General features: G+C 40.9%; 1 protein-coding gene across 2 annotated transcripts in view; it reads left to right on the top strand.

Annotated features, from left to right (window-relative positions):
* Positions 1–17,929, top strand: part of TFCP2L1 (transcription factor CP2 like 1) — a 34,515-nt gene extending 16,586 nt beyond the window's left edge. Inside the window, exons 3-15 of one of the 2 annotated variants that reach the window (XM_027879743.1) lie at positions 1,781–1,857; positions 3,406–3,511; positions 3,777–3,883; positions 4,477–4,629; positions 5,651–5,761; positions 7,482–7,573; positions 8,931–8,979; positions 9,076–9,169; positions 10,044–10,134; positions 10,810–10,910; positions 12,174–12,316; positions 14,750–14,801; positions 15,241–17,929. In XM_027879743.1, the coding sequence (XP_027735544.1) occupies positions 1,781–1,857; positions 3,406–3,511; positions 3,777–3,883; positions 4,477–4,629; positions 5,651–5,761; positions 7,482–7,573; positions 8,931–8,979; positions 9,076–9,169; positions 10,044–10,134; positions 10,810–10,910; positions 12,174–12,316; positions 14,750–14,801; positions 15,241–15,278 (1,214 nt within the window). In that variant the 3' untranslated portion in view covers positions 15,279–17,929. Of the gene's footprint in view, positions 1–1,780; positions 1,858–2,843; positions 2,972–3,405; positions 3,512–3,776; positions 3,884–4,476; positions 4,630–5,650; positions 5,762–7,481; positions 7,574–8,930; positions 8,980–9,075; positions 9,170–10,043; positions 10,135–10,809; positions 10,911–12,173; positions 12,317–14,749; positions 14,802–15,240 lie in introns of those variants that run through there. The other variant, XM_027879744.1, reaches the window with a different exon arrangement.
* Positions 17,930–19,047: the final 1,118 nt, after the last annotated feature.

The raw sequence follows: 19,047 nt of genomic DNA, 5'->3' as shown, positions 1-19,047 counted from the left end.
GACATGGTTTAGTGGTGGACTTGGCAGTCCAAGGTTAATGGTTAGTCTTGATGATCTTAAGGGTCTTTTCTATGATTCTATGAGAGAAAACCCATTTTGTTAACCTGACCCTGTTCTTTTTATGCTAATGCAAGAGCATGGAATATGTAGGGTAATATGCACATCTATCTAAAATTTGCCAAGTGAACAATATTAACATGTATCAGTGGGAATGTTAGAAAGTCTCTTGAGTTAAAGTGTGGAAGAACTCAGTTTCAGGACTGAAGTTTACAAAATCCGCTTTTGTTGTCCAGCAGTCTTCAAAGGCAGGTCACTGTTGTCATTTTGTTTTACTTATGTGCAAAGAGATGGGTAAAGATCAACGTATCTTTCCAGGGCTTATTTTGGTACTTCATATGGTTTATGCTCTCCTCTGCCTGTGCCCTAAGCCTCTTGCCGGATTTAAGGGTCATTTCCTGTTCACAGAACTCCTATTAACATCTGTAGGAGTGTTGTGCAAACATTTGGGGATTCAATATGGCCTCTCTTGTTCCCCTCTTTTTTTTACTACCTGCCAGCTGAATAAGCACAGTTAACACTGTGCTCTATTGATGTGGTCTGTACCCATGCAGGTGGGATTCTCAAAAGGGAATCTCCCTGTAACATGGTGCCTTTCCAACACATCTGCTGCCATAAGTCTTCCATTTCTAGATCTGGATCCAGAAATGTAGTGTTGTTGTCTCTGCTGATAGGAGCTGCTTGGAGGGAGAGATATCTGCTTTGCAGTTTTCTGCAGGGCCAGTTCTGCAGAGATACTGGTTAGGCCAGAAAACCCAAACTGATCTTCTTGGTGCCCTGTCATACCCTGTACATTTTTCAGGAAAAGAGAGGATAGCAAGATAAACAAGAAAAACAAGAAATAAGGTATACATGTACTCCAATAATCCTGATGATCCTGTCCTGTATTGGTACTGGCTGCAGGTTTATTGTAAAGACTTGGTGTAATACAATGAGCTTTTATACTCTTGTCGTAATTTGTGCATAAGGTATTGAGACATCAGTCTCCTTTGTCTGCTGTCAGTCTTGGAGAGAAATGTTGTATCATAAACCAGTTAGCTAATTTCTATTGAACTGACTAAATTCCTTATTCTGAGGTTGGGGGTGGGGTGCTGGAGTAGGAATTCCCTTCCCAGAACTGGTTCCTTGCACATGCTGTAATACCCTGCTGCCTCCACACACATATTTAAAGGAGTATTTATGCCCTGGGCAGCAACTTTGCAGGCTTTATGGAACAAATTTTATATTTCTGGTTCACCAAAACACCTTAGGGACCTGACTGCTCTCTGAAGAAGGGGAAGATTTTGCCCAAGTTTCGATCCTCTGCAAAATAGTGCCTGGATATGTTGAGCCAGCATCTCTTCACACAACCACTGCTTTGGCAGAATTGCTTTGGCAGAAGGGACAGACAAAGGCAGTGCTGTCACAGCCATGTGACGTGGGTGGGCAACTGCCCTGAACACCTTGGTGGCTTTCTGGAGGGTGACCAGAAAAGTGTAGCAGCCCTGGGAGACAGCTATAATTGATGCCCTAATGGAGAGATTTTAGTTGCCGAACGGCAAACCTTCCCCTCAGATTTCTGCAGTGCTTTAGTGCCTAATGATTACTGGGGCAAATGCATTATGTTAGCAAAAATAAGCTTTCCCTGATCAAACGTATGCTTTATCAGCCACATAAATGCCAGCATGACTCTCTCATTGCTACAACATATTAAACACCTTGGAAATGTTTCCTTAAACTCTAGGTCAGTCTTATGAAATCCGTCTACTTGAGAATAGGAAATTGGGAGAGTTTCAAGATTTAAACACAAAATATGTAAAGGTAAGGAGAAATATAGATTTCTTTTCTTCCTGCTACTACACACAGCCTTTAATGAAGGGCCTGACCTTGCTCACACTAAGACAATGGAAAACACTTTGCCATTGTTTTTAGTGGGAGTAGGGCTGATGAAGTTGACTATGCAGCTTTGCAGGGCTTCAGGGGAACCTTTATTCTGTTTGTGATCATGACCCCAGAGTTTCACAGTGAATATTGGGTTCAGGGGAATCCCAAAGTTCAGTGGTGAACATGGTCAAAGCTGCTGAGAGGCAGACTTGTCTCCCTACTTAACCCCAGCAACATGCCTGGGTTATTACATGCCAAATGGAGGGCCCAGGTGTTTACACTGTTCTGCCAGGCAGACTCTGCATAGCTCCAGTTTACTTTGGTAATGGGCATAATTATGAACATATAGAACTTGATCATTTGGTTTGGGGGAGGATTTTCTTTTTTTGTTTCCCCCACTCCCAAAACAATTCAAATTCAAAAACTTTGGTCCGGACCTTGGTTCTGGATCCAACCTTCAATTCTTGACTGTTCTGCCTCAGGATTTCTTTTGAGAAGTGGGGACCAGTTGCAAAATTTGGATTCCAAGCTGGATTTCAAATGTTGTCCAAGTTTAGGCAGTTCCCTATTTGTCTTTTGGCCCATTTCAGGTAGTGTGTGGATTGGGATTCAAATTTTGCAGGTGTCCCCACTGTGGCTTGCTTGCTTCTTGAAGCTAGGGTTTGATTTACACATTTCTCAGGTTCACTGGCAAAAATTGCCCACTCATTTGATATGGAAGTCCCCAGCAGGAGTACGGGCTTAAGAAACCGGGATGTTAGGGGTCATTAACTCGTCTAAGCGTAGCACTCTGAATATACAAAGGGATATGTTACTTAGGAGTACTTAGGATTTGTCTGCCCTGGGAATTGCCTTTATTCCAGCCTTTTTTCTCCAGTTATTGATGTGGCTGCACCATTGCAGGCCAGCTTGCTGTTACAGATGCTTTCCTGTTCCACACTTGTTTAACTACACCTGGGCAAATCAGTGACTGGCTGTTAATGGCTGGGATCAAGTTTAATTCCCACTGACAAGGTGTCAGGACATGTTAGCTCCACCGGTGCAGGGACAGGTGAGCTGGCTTCCACATTTGTGAATCATAATGGGATATACTGGGATTGGGACATGGTACAGACACATTAAATATTAGCCCTGTAGGAGCCTTTTTGGGTGTGCAGGCAGTATAGTGATGTTTACATGGCATGGCACCTAAGATGAGGTGCTTCTAGTGCTTCCAGAGTGAATCCCAGAAAGCTGTACAGGGCTGTGTTACACAGTATAGATGTGCCCTGTGAAGGGGGAAGTGTGTTTCTTTCTCACTCAGGGGTCCCTTAGGAAACTAATAAACATGGTGATGGGTCTCTTAAGTGGACCCTTGACTCTCCTCGTGAATGGGGGTGAGAAACATAAGAGATCAGCTTTTGCTTCTACTCTGGAAAACAAAAGTCATCTCAAAAGAAGGGGCTTCTGGATCACAGTGTTAATATTGCTGTCTTTTCTTAACAGAGCATAATTCGTGTAGTTTTCCACGACCGACGCCTGCAGTACACAGAGCACCAGCAGCTCGAGGGCTGGAGGTGGAGTCGGCCTGGGGACCGCATCCTTGATATAGGTGAGGCTATTTAACTACAGTACCTGTGCAGTGTTTGGAAGCTGAATGTATATGGAGTGTTTGCATGTGTGCTTAGGTTTTTTTATATCCTACTGTCATAGGAATCATGTATGTCTTTGGGTGGGAAGGAGATCTAGCACCGTAGCACCTACAAATAGATGTCTCACTGGTGGCTTCACTTTTCGCATGCGTCTTGTAAATGTATGGAAATGCTTTCTCTTCTTCAATTTAATATTTTTAAAATTTTAGGGGTTTTCTTCTACAGATATTCCGCTGTCAGTTGGTATCTTGGATCCCAGGGCTAGCCCAACCCAGTTGAACACTGTTGAATTTCTCTGGGATCCGTCAAAGAGAGCTTCAGCATTCATTCAGGTAAGAGAGAAGTGATATTTCTGGGGTCAGTACAGTGGCTGGATATCTTATAAAGACCTGAAGGGTTAGAGTTGCCAGGACATGAAGAAGAGACCAAGATGTTAATGATAATATACAAACTCATATGACAATCTTGTAATAATTTGTAGGATACTCACTAAACCAACTTGCTGGCTACTTGCTAACTTTGGAGTACTACCTGCTACAGCTAGGATTTTCTTTTAAAAAAATCCAGACACTGATGTTGCTTTCCAAGTGTAGGTTTTGTCTGGAGGGAACTGCTCATAATCTTAGTTTTGCTTGGTTTCCTCTTTCATGAATATTTCTCATTCTGAACACCAACTATCTGTTTTTAAGCTGTATGAAAGATTTAATTATATCAAAGGATGCTTTTCATGATGCCCTGTTTCTTTCTGAACTGCTTGTTCTTCTAATAGTTTTGTCCTGAGGAATAAAAATGAAAACATATGAACTCTTCTCCTTTCTTAGTTTGTTGGGAGGAGCCAAAACATCATGTTTGGGCAATTTCTGAAATTCAGATTTGCACAGGTTCCAGCAGTCTCCAGAGATGAGCACAGCTTCTGTTTTGCCAGGTACATTGCATCAGCACAGAATTTACTCCACGGAAACATGGAGGAGAGAAGGGGGTGCCCTTCCGGGTGCAAATCGACACCTTTAAGCAGAATGAGAATGGTGAATACACAGAACACTTGCATTCTGCAAGCTGCCAGATCAAAGTGTTCAAGGTATGAGGTAGTTTTGGCTTTGTCATCGACTAGATTAAGGCACAGGAACACGCCAAGATTTTGAACTGTGTTGGAGTGATGCAAATAGTGGAGTAAAAGAATAGACTTTTAGCTGTGCATGCTTAAGATCTTAAACAGGACTGTTGTGCACAAGGTGGCATAAACAATGAACTACACAGCAATTCTAGTAGAATTGAAATGATCCAAGTGCTGCACCATGACCTAGGCCAGTCCATTGTGCCTCAAACACTATACAAATACTGAGATATTCAGGATATCCTCAGTGTTTTGATGCTTGTAGGCAATCAAGACATTATGGCATTTCTGGTTTCTTTGATTTAATCCTCCCTGAACAATAAGAGTGTATCCTGGAGATCTTAAATACATTGTAGATTGGAGGGGGGTGTGTTTGTGGGGGTTTTTGGTTTTTTTTGTTTGTTTGTTTTTTGATGGTTGTGGGTTTTGGGTTATATGGGTTTATTGGGGGGGGTGGGCTTTGTTTGGTTTTTTTTGTTTTGTTTGGTTTTCTTCAGCAGAGTTCCTTTCCATGCTACCGCAGAGAAGTTCAGAGAGAAAGCATCTCTGAAGCTTTTAATCTGGGCATGGCAGACCTGTAGCTACTTAACAACAAACTTTCTATAGACCTGTTTTCTCAAGGGATCTGCTGCTCCAGTTTTGTTCCTGTGAGCAGTGTCTGTCTTGTTCCTGGAAATATGGTACAAATACAAGTTGAGATGCATAACTGATGGAGTTCATGACCTGAAATGATTGAAATCACATCTCAGGACAGTGGTCAGCCTGTTTCAGAATTGCAGTAGGCATTCATGGGTGATGTATAGAAACAGTAGAGATGCTTGACTAATTTTTTTGGTCCAGAAAATACAGATCTGATCTTGTTTCATATGTAAAGTCCCCATAAATTTTAAGGAAGCTTTTGTGAACAGATTAGATAAATCTGTTGGCCTCTGTCTCCAAACTTGTAGTACTTGGTGTAAGGGAGAGCCTGTGCTTGTGCTTGTAGCCTAAAGGAGCAGACAGAAAACAGAAGACTGACAGAGAAAAAATGGAAAAGAAGACCACCCAAGAGAAGGAGAAGTATCAACCTTCCTATGAGACAACTATTCTCACAGAGGTAAAGTGTTTTAGACACATAGTGCTACATCATGTTGGGAGATAAATTTGAGAGAAAACAGCATCTAACTGAGCCCTGGAGATTGTCTTGTGGAACCATATATGCTGAGGTCTGATGGAAATTGAGAGAGGAGTAAAATTATAAAATGACTCTCACTGTTGAAATTTATGAAATATGCCAAAGTTTCTTATGTTTCAGGGTATAAACCAGCCCTTAACAGCCTAGCTTTAAAAGAAATTATTTTCTCAGTATTCTCCTGTGTTCCCAGGCACTTGTCATGGCCCTCAGGTGCCCGTTGTATGAGGTTTGTTTTTTTTTTTAAAAACTATCTGGCAGAAGTTCATGAGATGGGGCACTTGAGCAGATGAATAGACCTGTCTGATGAAATGATTAATCTGGTTTTCTGTGAATGTGCCTATGAGGCTACTGTTACATACAAGGTCTGAGAAGATTCTGGGTTATACTCTAGGAGTATCTTGAATGTCTTATATTCTGATGCATCTGGTGTAGTTGTATGTGTTTCTACCCCTCCCTGTCATTACTAAGGTATATGTATAAATTTACCCTAGGCTGCAGAATTACTAAGCAACAGAACTCAAGGAAGGCATTTAAAAGTGCCATTCAGTCTCCTTATGGGAATGTCTTGTCGTTAGGTTTAGTTCTTGGGTTTTTTGAAGTGGCTTGCTGGACTTTAAAAAATGATGTTAATTTATTTTTAATTTAAATCAACTTCCTGTTTGTGAGATCCAGTCCCTCCCACTCAATGTTCCTCACGTTGCCAGGAGCAACCAGCATGTTTTCTAATTGACAGACCTAATTCTACTGAGCTGGCAGATCCCAAACTCTCCTATGAGCTCTGCTGCACTTTGACATATTGCACGGGGAAATGTGAGTTGCCAAAGAGTTAAATATTTGCCAGTGCTTGTGGAGATGATAAAATATTTGCTCGTGTTTGTGGAATGATAAAGCTGCAAAGCTACACTTGTTGTCTTTTTATCATTGCAAACAAGGATACTACAGAGCATTTTCTTGAGCTCTTGATGGCAGGGGGTTCCAAAAGGGTAGATTCTCCTACTGATTACACTGGCTTAAATTCAGAACAGAGTCACCAATTCTAGCTGGGTTACTCTGGTTTCACACTACTGTAATGGAATGTGGAGTCTGACCTATATTTGTGAAGGCTTTTAGTAGCTTTGTGTCTGTCTGTCTATCTTAAATTTTCTCCATGTAATACCCATTTATGACTGGAGCTGTTTGACTAATCGCCAGAGGCTTTAGCAGGCTGGTTCAGATTCTGCTCTTTCACTGGTATAAACCTGAAGCAATGCCACTGGAGCGTATTTGTCACTCTTGCCTGGATTTAATTAGGGATTTATAATTGAGACCAGGGGTATTTCTGTATCATTGCTGCCTTCAGTCTGAGTTGACTTACTGGCGTTGCTCTGACTTACAGCTGTGCACACTTTGGCCCAGTGTTATTTGGGGACAGGCTTTGTGAAATGGGAGAAAGAAATGTGGAATGCACAACTGGAATCAATCTGGCCCCCTGACAGCCCGCTTGGAGAGCAGTGTAGAAAATCCATGGCCCATCTCCTCCTCCCAGCAGGAGCAATGAGCTGAAGTTAGTGGCGTGGCAACAGCATGAATGTGGTATTAGAGGAGAATCGAATCCTTTATTTCCATCCTTATGAAAGTATCCCCGCTGCCTTTCTTCCAACAGTGCTCTCCCTGGCCAGATGTGCCTTATCAAATGAACAATGCTCCATCTCCAAGCTACAACAGTTCTCCCAACAGCTTCAACCTCGGAGATGGGTATGTAACAAATAAATGCTTTATCTTTCCTGTTGATATGGTGTAGCCTTTGTGTGCATAAGCTTTCTGTGCCCCTGCATTTCATACCCTGGAAGAAGAGGTTGAGGACCACCCTTTCTAGGAAGGGGGAAAGTATGTCCAAAAAGCCTTTTAAGACCTTTTGTCCAGCAATTCCTGTAATTTGTATGTCCACTGTTTATGCAGTGACTGTAAGGTGAGCATCAGAGGACCACCAGGGCAATTCCTGGTGAGAACACACCTTACCCTGTACCAATTCCCAGTATCTTCTCACAAGTTTGTTAGAGGCTTTCAGCACCTCTTGAGAGTTGTCATTTCTTCCTTACCTTCTATCTTGAGGTAGCTTGAGGTGCTGAATTCCCAGTTGAATGGGATGCAGAGAAATCCTGCCTGGGGCAAAACAGCCTGGGTTTTGAGAAGCCATTTCAGAACAAAGGACTAGTGGAAGCATGTTTAATTCATTAAAATAACCATCATAAACAAACAGGTCTAGTGATCCTGAAATGCCTGAGATGATAACTGATGTCAAATGTACAGCAGGGTCCTGCAGTACTTCTGAGTCCTCTGTGCAGCACACTTTGCCCTAGGAATTTGGCACAGGCTTTTCTTTTTATTCTGGTAGGATTCTTCCCACTAATTGCCTTCCCACACAGCTTACTAATCAATCTGTGTTGTATCACAAAATTTTAATCAGTGGCATCAACCTAAGAATAAGGAGAAACATCAGAATTACAAAATTTTGTGTTAGTAAGAGATCTGTTGAGCATTTTCTTCCAATTGTAGATTATTAGCTCTTTGGTAAAGTCCTTGACATGTTAAGAAGTCCTGTCCATGTTTAGGAGGATTTAGTAGAAATGTGGTTTTGTGTAATATAGTTAAATTACAACTTACTGTGTTTCAAATAACACTAGGGTTGAATTATAAGGTCCTTTATTCAATTTTTATGAGTTATTATTAGGTTATTTCTGGCTTATAGAAATTTTGAGTTCAACTACCCTGTAAGTTACAATTTCCTTGCTTAGTTGATGTTACATTAGTGAATCACCCATATACAAAAGCTTGAAAGAGGTCAGCAAATGTGAGTTTTTCCTCTGTGTTGAGTAGGACCTCAGCTGACCAACAAAAGGCTCAAGTAGAAAGTATTTTTTTGTTCTTTTCTTGGCCCAGGTTTTGGACACCTTTCTAAAAAAAATCTGATAGAGAGAAAAAGACAAGTTCATGTGTAACTTCTAAAAGTTGAATCAAATATAGGAGAGGGGGAAGAGGATTGACACTGTAATGTAGATTTTAAAGTAATGTGTTTTTTTTTTCTCTTTCAATTTTATATAATTTCTTTTAGCAACAGTTCTCCAACTCACCAAATGGAGCTCCTGCCTCCCAGCAATGATGTAAGTACTTGAGATCATGTTAATGTGGTGCTTTTCTCTTTTAGGACACTGGTGAACAGTTCATTTCAAGACCTTCTTATTCTTTTTGCAATGTAGCATCTCCTTCCTTCTGCTTCTATTCAAGATGCCCAGCAGTGGCTTCATCGTAATAGGTTCTCTCCATTCTGTAGACTCTTCTCAAGTTTTTCGGGTGAGTTTAAACGGTCCAATTATTTTGGCTTTTGTTCTCTTTTGTAAAAGTGCAGCTCATGCTTCGTATCAGTAGCATCTGCTGCTGGCCACTGTTGATGGGATCACTGGTCTGATCCAGTGGGGTTGTTCTTTTCTTCTTAGATTAGTTAGCATTTGTCAAAACATTTTGTAGACATATAGAATAGGTAAAGAGGGAAGAGAGTTAATTAAAATGGAAGAGAATTCTTGAGTTCATTAAGTGCAAGCCCCTGCTTGAAGCAAGTCCAGATCCTTGTGGAGTTACCTTTGTGGAATTTCCAACCTTGGAGATACTCACTCAATCTCTCTAAACAACCTCTTCAAATACTTAACTACACTCACAGTGAAAACATTTTTTTCTATATCTAATCAGCATTTTCCATTTTCTGTCTGTTGTCTCTCATCCTGCCCCTGTGCACCTTTTGAGAAGCATCTGTTTCCATTTTCCAAGTACCCTCCCATTAGGTAGCTGTACACACCAGTAAGGTGGTGGAAGGCGCAATTGTTGGAGATGTTGAAAAAATGAGGAGCCTCTCTCTGACTTGCAATGTGATTAAATAACCCAGTGAACGTGACAGTTACAGAAAGTTGGGTCATTTAATGGCCAGAGTTAAATATCTAGATTGTTTCTGAGTTAGCCAGAATATTTTCCAGTGCAGCACTGCTCTTTTGGCAGCTTCTAGCTTTCTGTTTCACAAGGATTGATCTGAAGTGAACACCTCTCTGAATTTGCAGCTTCTCTGTGCAAATCTGTCTGGTTTAATTTTGTGGATTCTCTTTCCTGCTGTCTATACACACAGTTTTGATGCTAAGATTTGCTTAACTTCTGAAAAAAAACAATTTGAAATATGTAGGTGCTGACTTACTGAAGATGTCCAAAGAAGATTTTGTTCAAATCTGTGGACCTGCTGATGGAATTCGACTCTTTAATGCAATTAAAGGAAGGTTTGTATTATTTCCTTTTTTTAAATTTATTTTTCATGACAGCATCCCTTGGTAATTTCATTGTTAAGTAGAAGTTAATCCTGGAGCTGTAGCATTTATACTTCCTTAAAATACTTCAGAAAGGTCATCTCAGAGGCTGGAGATCACAGTGGTATTCAAATCCAAGCACAGCTCAGAAATTTTGCCAAAATATGAAGAAGCATATTGTGAATCTCCAGTGATTTATTTACTACCAGCTGATAGCTTACATCCATTTCATGAGAGACACAGCCTACAATACCCTGTGGTAAATTTCCATCAGAGGTAACAAACAACAAAACAATGAACCCTGGAGTCTCAAGTGACCCTTAAAAATATACTTTCATTGCAGTAACCTCATAAATCCTGCATCTGGGCAGGATTTAAATAAGTAGAGGCAGGTGTGATGAACTGCTTGACACCTGCTGTAAACTGTTTAGTCTTATCTGATCCTGGAAAGATTAAGGTGCTCTACATTATCTCCCAGGGGTCTCCTGAATAGATGCCCTAGGACATCTAGTCACCAGCGTCAAGACTGTCCCTTAGTTTGTTATTCATGCACAGCCTGAATGATTCCATCTCTCATTGTTTGGTAGCTGACTTGAAACAGTTTTAGATCTACTGAGTTACTTACTACTGGTTTTTATTAATCCATAGAAATGTAAGACCCAAGATGACAATTTATGTCTGTCAAGAACCAGAGCAAAACAGGTCCCATCTCCACCAAAAAAGAGAAAATGGAGATGGCAGTCTTTGTGGTAAGTTTTTACGTATGGATCTCATTAAACACTTACCTGGTAAGATGCTGCTTTCTGCCTGAGGTCCTGTGTGAGATGCCATAGTGTCTTGAGTGTTTGAAAAGGTCCTGTTTATCCCAGTTCTGCCACTTCGGTTATAGTTTCAGGGCCATAAATTCCAACTGATACCATCTGCCTGAGGAACAGACCCAACTTACAACCTAGCTGCAAATGCCACTGCAAAACCTTTATTCAGTTCTTAGTGGGGAAAAGAGCATTTAAAACTACCCTTTTGTCCACAGTTTACTTTAGATTATGTCTTGTCTGGAAAAATTCCAGGAAGTGGAAGGTCAGTAGGTCCTAAAGTGAGGTCCTACTTCTTGAAAGTTCACAGCTTTTGAGGACTTGTCATCCCTCATGGCATGATGTACAGTACAATCAAATGAGAATAGAGATTGTCCCTAATTCTTTCACTTAGTAATAACCAGGCACAACTTTTCTACCAGGTTCCTATAATTTGGATTGGATTTATAAAACAATACTGTCACCTGTAGTTAACTTATACATTGTATGCTTTAGTTTGAGACTATGTGATCAGTGGATGGCATCTAATAAAACACTGCTTTTGTGTAATGTAGTATCATAAGTTTGACATATTTTTTTAAAAATGTCCAAATCAATAGAAGTAGGTTATCCAACAATATTAGCATCTTTATGAGAGGGCTTTTTTAGTGTTTTCCCCTAGGTAAAAGTTGCGAGTTCTTTAATTGCCCACTGCATCCAAATACTGGGTTTTTTCCTGCATTAAGCTAGATATTTTGGGAATATTTTAAAGGAACAAAGCTTGTTTGTCTACTGCCAAGATCTGAACCTTTATTTTAAACCCATTTGGTTGTTGATGCTGAGAGCATCTTGGTACAATCTGCATGGGAGCCCCCGGTGGTCTAGGGGAAAAGACACTGCACTGTCACTGCAGAGACCCGGGTTCGATTCCCGGTCGGGGCCCCTCCCCGGGCAGATGGAGCTCGTTAGCCCTGTAAGGCAATCCATCTGCGTCCTGAGGACCTCGCTGCCACTGTCCAAGCGTGCTTGGCCCCGGCAGATGAACCTCAGGATTAAAGGGTGGGCTCAGTTCCGCGCACACTGTGTCTCACCTAAAAAATCCAATGCGCAGGCTGGAAGGTGTAAAAACCTTCCCCGGTTCTTCGTTCGCGAAGAGACTGGCCATTACTTTACATTACAATCTGCATGTGCTGTTCTGTAATTACTTTCAATTTGTTGCAGTATATCATGCAATCTTCTTAGAAGAATTGACCACGCTGGAATTAATGGAGAAGATTGCAAACTTGTACAGCATTTCTCCACAGCAGATAAATCGGATCTATCGGCAGGGACCTACAGGGATCCATGTATTGGTGAGCAATGAGGTAAGGGGTTAATGCAAACTTTGTTGGAGCTGTAACAATTGTCTGACATCTTGGTGCTAGAGTGAACTTTCAGATACTGGAATGCATCTTCAAGCATAGCAGAGTTGCTAATCCCAACAAGTTAAAGTAAATACTTAGAGCAAATCAGTTGTGCATCGCATTGATTTTGGTGAGGTTTCAAGACCTTTGCTTTGTAAAAGAGGTTGGGTTTTTTGGTTTGGTGTGGGGTTTGGTTTGTTTTTTTTTTTTAAGCAAAACAAAACACAATAAAATTGCTCATTTGTTGCTCTCTGCAACTACATTAGAGGAGGTTGTAGCAACGTGGGGCTGAGTCTCTTCTCCCAAGTAACAAGCGACAGGATGAGAGGAAATGGCATCAAGTTTAGATTGCATGTTAGGAAAAAATCTGTTCACTGAAATGGTTATCAAACATTGGAATAGACTGCCCAGGGAAGTGGCTGAGTCACCCTCCCTGGGACTGTTCAAAAGATGTGTAGATGTAGCACTTATGGACATGGTTTAGTGGTGCACTTGCTGGCACTAGGTCAGCATTTGGGCTTGATGATCTTAGAGGTTTTTTCCAACCTAAATGATTCTGTGAATTTGTTTTCATTCTTACTACTTACACAAATTTTGAAGTGAGGATCTAAAGTAAGAACAACCTTTAAAATTAAATAGGTAAGTTTCCTAAAGAAGACAAGGTTGAAAATCTGTAGGGCAATTAGTGTTACATCTTGGCCGGTGATTACAGCCACTGGGTCACTCAATGCCATAGAAGTGCATGCTATAATTTAATGGACCTCTGCTAGCTGTTTGTGTCCCATATAGGATGGCTTAATTTAGTCCATTCCATTACCTTGGAGGTTAATAGTGAGTTGCCCTTCTTCCTCTTTTCCCCCTACTAAATTACTTACTCATTCATGCACTAGAATCCCTTAAGGAACTTCATTTATAAGAAGCATTGTTAAAACAAATGAAGCAGAGCATAGGTCTCAACTGGTGCCTAAACTGAAGGCTATAATGCTTATTCCTGAAGTCTCCTTGCTATTCCAGCCTGATTAAATCTGAAACTTTGATGCTTTATGGATGCAAAATGCTTGGAGGCAACACTTGGTAGGGGAATTACATGAACCAGCTTGGGTATAAGGCTTAAAGTATTTGTGTAAGTCAATTATTAACAATGTCTATGGCTTTTTAAACGTTTTTTCTTGTTTTAGTACTATAGTGGGAAGAGTGAGGCACTCTGTGAATGTACTTCATGCATCGTTAGGCAGAAAAACACAAACTGGCCAGTGAAGTTTGATTTGCAGGAGCAGTGTCTGGATGTTAAACCCAAAAGAGAATATAGGGAGATTAGTCTCAGCTGAAAAGAGTATTTTGGTGTGAGAACTTAGAGCTGGAAAGTGCACTGCTCGAATACTATTCAGTATCTCAGATAAGGCTTTTTCTTAAAGCTGTATTTTATGAGCTCATCAGACAAGTTCTGGTCACATCTCCCTCCTTTGAAATTGTGTCCAGCATCTGCTTCAACTGTATGAGACACCTCCTGAAGGTAGCTCACCTTCTCTGTCCCACATAACTACTTTAAGATGGGAGGAAGCATTGACCAAGGCTAAAGCTTAAATGGGCTTTTCCTGTTAGATCCGAAGTCATCTGAATCTCTTAACTCACCTCTATATTTAGGGGTGTCTCTAGAACCTTCACCTGTTCTGAAAATCCAGTTGTTTCTCATGAATAACTCAAATAGCTTTAGGTTCTAATCTTTATTTGTGATTTGTCTTGCCTCTTGTAGCAGTTTCACTAAGATTCCTGTTGATGAAATACAAACAGGTAAATGGTTCCTGCAAGCACAGCATCTGTACTAATGTCTGGTCAAAGTAACCAGATGGACACTGCCAAGATTGCTTTTCAGTTGCAATTCCTTTATCCAGCAAGCAGTTCATTTCCTGGGGCTCACCCACCTCTAGGTGTTACTTAAATGCTAATGGAAGCTCAACTGAGCTCCGTAGTTTATCTGAATGTGTAATTACCACTGTTAGATCTTAGGAAAGGGTCTATATTCATCCAGTCTGAACTAGAACAGCTTCACTGAAAGCAATTAAGAGCATGATCTTTAATAGAATAACTGGAGTGGTACAAGAACCTGCAGGATCAAGAGCTGCAAAGGGGATGGTAAAATGTTCAATAAGATAAATCAACTCCAGGCAAGCACTTCTAGTATGAGCTTCTCTTAAACACACTAGCAGCTGCAAGGACCTTAATTAATCAGTCATGTACTTCAGTAATCTCATGGGCAGGGTTACTCAGGTCTGTGTAGGACTAGACACCAAATTCTCTTTGATCCTCTCCTCCAAGTCTATACTGATACTGAAAGAAACTTGAATTTCATTGCTAAAAATATGTTGTGTTGGCTTTTTTGTTTTTGCCCTTCAGATGGTGCAAAACTTCCAAGATGAATCTTGTTTTGTTATCAGCACATTAAAAGGTATGTATTACTGCTTCTATTACCTGTGGCTCTAAAGATCATTTATACTTTTGATTGCACTGAATATTATCACAAACTCAGTGCTGTTATCCTGAGAAGATAATCTAATTTAGTGTAAGGTGAGGTGTTGACTGCACTGTGGTAGACTGATTGATCTTATGCTTTCCTCTCAGTTACAGTGTTACAAAAATTTCATAAATCCATTGATACCACTGACATAAATGAGCAGAAAAACTTGAAGTAAAATTATAAGAGATGACAGTATGTGGTTTTTTTTAATGTAAATTATTTGACCTAGGTGCTCAGAATTGATTTTCATGGGTGGGTCGTGGGCCAAGAGTATAAACTATTGTAGACTACCTAGGAAGAAAATCTGAAGTTCTGTATCTCTGATGTTTCCTAAAAGCAATAAAACATGCTTTGCATTTCTTTGTTACAGCTGAAAGCAATGATGGCTACCACGTCATTTTAAAATGACCATGCTGCACAGAGAGACTTTGACAGCCTAAGATTTTAGTGCCTCACTGAAATTGCTACAACCTAGACTGGAAACATGAAAAACCTTCTGGATAAATGCTCCTGTGAACTAAGAATTACCAAACAGCTTAAGGAAAAACTTGCTTTTACAGATATACATTTTTGGTGGTGTGTGATTTTGGTTTTGCCTTTTTTTTTTTTTTTTTTAAGCTGGAGCTGAGAACATCCTCAAAGCTTGTACATGTTTCTTCTCCCTTCCTTCCTGTTCAGTCTTAAAAGTTGTAGAGGTTTCTGCTTATTACTTAGAAACATCTGCCTTGTACTAAAGGGAAATGAAAGATAAACAAATCCCAATTCTCTAGAACCCTCATGGTTGAACAAATTGATTTACTTACTGTTCTGAGTGCTTTCTTGCTTTCAACACACACCCTGTTGCTGATGGATGTAGACTCCCTGGGGCTCCTCTTTTACTCCTTGAGGTGGAAGGCTTGGGGCTACATCCAAAACCAGTTTGGGCAATACAGAGGATGGGTTTGGTGCACAATCTTCACCCAAAGTGTCAGCTCTGGAAGCCCACACTTAGCTGATCTCCACCTGCAGATGTGCTCAAAGTCCATAGACCTTGGTCTCTCCTGACAGACCTTCTGTAATGCCAGTCCAACAGAATAATTTTTGGGGGGTTCAAAGGAGGACAGACAACCTGAGCCAAGCAGTTCAGTAGCATACCTCTATCTTAAAATAGTCTCCCTGAATGGAGTATATGAAGGTTTTCTGAGGAAATGCTTTGAACGTTGAAAGTTGTAGCGCTCATGGCAAATTCATACTGTGGATTTATTCTACTCTACAAGGTAGTGGTTTGCTGCTGTCTTTACTGCAACTGGGAATTACGTTTTATAATCTTAGAGAATTTTCTTCCTATTACTAAAGTAAAACAAAGAGTTTTGATCAAGTTCCAGTAACAAGATCATCTGAGTTGCTGCTTCTTCTATTCTTCCTCTTTCACTCTTGACTCCTGTTTCCAGTATCTGTAACTATGGTCAACTCCATCCTTCCTTGGCCTTTTGGGATGCTATCCAGGCTCCATTAAGTTAAAAAATTTGCTCCCACTGATGTCAAAGGCAAACTGGATCATACCTTTCTTGCATGAATGAAGCCAATTCATTTTTGATAGCTAAGTAATAAGGCTATTTCCCAAACTGAATGTCTATATAGCATCAAAATCTGATTCTTGACTTTTTAATTTCATCCTGAATCGACATGGAAAGCTGAAATACCAAACATTTTCCTGGAATGGAAATTTTTCAAAAAATGAGAAATTGTCCGCTGGAAAACACTGAATAAAATGTTCCAGCCTTTTGAAATGGAAACATTTAATTAAATCCATTTGGCCCTTAAAGCAGCATCAGTTTGAGCTACTGTTGCAGACCTCAGAAATTATCATTCAAGTGCCTTGCGCGCTCTGTCCCCCGTGGGGCTGAGCTCTTTGGCTGAATTACAGATCCCATGATGCTCTTACCATGGGTTAGTCAAACAGGGAATGCGTCATGAAGGCTGGAGAGGTGCCAAGGGAAAGAGGGGGCCATGGAACCCTTGAATTATAGCTCCCAACTGACACTAAAGGAATTCAAACAGACATGGACTGATATTTTTCTGACAAAAATTATGTGTTTCAAGTTTTCCCAACAGAAATAAACAGCAAAATATTGAGAAAAGCAACCTTTTTTTTATTAAAAGCAACAAGTTTTGCGCAAAAACCCCACCCATCCCCACTCTTTTTTTTCCTTTTTCTTTTTTTTTTCACGAAAATAATACTAGAATAGAAAAGTCGTGTTACAATGGGAAAACCTTCAGCCAACTCAGCTAATTGAGTAACAGTGCCTACTTAGGCACGATCTTGCTCAACTGGCTGTCCTGGATGCTCCATGAATTGTAGTGTTTCTCCAAAAACTATGCCTAGGCTTTGGGACATGGTGATTCCTCCCTCTGAAGTAAAGGAATTGAAGCTTCTTGGTTGAGGACCAGGTTGCATAGGTGAGGAGGAGCTCCTTGGCTGTGGGCACTGGGCCTTCCAGGTGGCAGCCCCACAGTTACAGCTGCCTTCCAAAACAGTGAATAAATTCCAGATGTCTCTGTGAGTAGACAGGATCAATGTGCCCCTGTGTACCAGGAGCTGTTTGGTTTATGTTGTAGAAAGTGCTTTTGAAGATGTATGTTTGCTGTGCTTTTTCATCCTATTCTGTGATACTGGCCCAGGGCAGGGTATGGCTTTTATTGGCATGTGACTCAGGTGAACCTGACCTCATGAGAAGGGTTTAAAACACACCTTGAAGTAGCCAGGAGTGCAGTCTGTATCGTATCCACTCAGATGTGGTAGCCCTGTAGTTGAGGGAACACAGCAATGCTGAAACACAGCAGAGTGAAGAAAGATAGAGGTAGCTTTGCTCCCGGAGTTAGAAACTGAGGTCTCTTTGCTTATTTTAAAAAAGTCTGACTTCTTGATTCTCTAAGAAACAACTCTTTCCCCTAGGGAATTATATGCAAAAGCCCTCACAGTGTTTCATTAACACTTGCTTGATCAATTTTGAACAAAAATAAGTCTGTTAGGGCCTTGCTGTATTTAGATGTTTTAAAATAAAATAATTTTATACTGATGAGGGTGAATTTGACAATATCTCTTGCTTTTCTTTCTGTGCTCTAAGAAGGTATACCAGAGCAAACAATCCCATAGATTATAAATACTGTCCTACTCGGTGGGCTCTGCTGTTTTATCTGTGTTAGTCTCTTGTAAAGCTGTATTAGCTTTAATGGGTCTGTAATACTGACTCTTCCTTGACAGTAGTTCTAGTCCTTGTTGAACCTCTGTAGTCACAGCAGAAATTTAGGGGTCTATGGTCAAGTAACATAGAACCCCATGAAGACACAGCTCAGCTGGTTTGGTGTCTAGGAGACTGTTGAATTACTGCAGCTTAGAATTGTAGAATATCTTGAGTTGAAAGGGACCCATAAGCATCATAGAGTCCAATGCCCTGCTCCTTACAGGTGTACCCAAACCTAAACCAGATGTCTTAAGAGCGTCATCCAGAGCATCCTTACTTTTTGGGCTCTGGCAGGCTTTGTGCCATGATCAAGTGCCAGGGAAGTCCCTGGGGAGACTGTTCCAGTGACTAACCACCCTCTCAGTAAAGAACTTTTCTCCAGTGTACAATCTGAACTTACCCCAATTCAGCTTCGTTCCATTCCCTCGCATCCTGTCACTGGTCACTAGAGAGAATAGATCAGGACTTCCCTCTCGAGAAAGGTGCAGAATGTATCTGTGGTGTCAGGAAAACATGTTGCACCCTTTGCCCTTGGTCCATGATGCTGTGTAACCAACTGGTTATTTTACAGGGGCAGACTGGCCACTTGTGGCTGAGGGAGTGGTACATGTGGTCAGGGCAGTGTTGGTGTGAGACTGGACTGCTGAGGAATCTTCCCCTCTGCTTCCCAGAATCATAAAAATAAACCTTGCCCTGTTGAAGCTGAGTTTGTCCATGCAGGAACCATGCAAAGCCTTCAGGATTTATGTTAGTAGCTTATGTGAGGAGTAAGAGAGAGAGAGAGAGACACTTGTCTCACCTGTGTAAGTGCCAGGTAATCTTAGACCCTCCCTGTGGCTGCAGAGGGTCTGCTGCCCCTGGAAGAACTTCTTTGAATTGTTTGTGGATGTGACAAGCTTCAGAAGGAAGCTTTTGTTTCCTCAAGACTGGAGGAAGCACAAATGATTAGTCTG

This window comes from Empidonax traillii, unplaced genomic scaffold (assembly GCF_003031625.1).
Source record: "Empidonax traillii isolate 1590-97213 ecotype Southwest subspecies unplaced genomic scaffold, ASM303162v1 scaffold57:size2250009, whole genome shotgun sequence".
NCBI lineage: Eukaryota > Metazoa > Chordata > Aves > Passeriformes > Tyrannidae > Empidonax > Empidonax traillii.
This window is presented reverse-complemented; position numbering and strand designations above follow the sequence as displayed.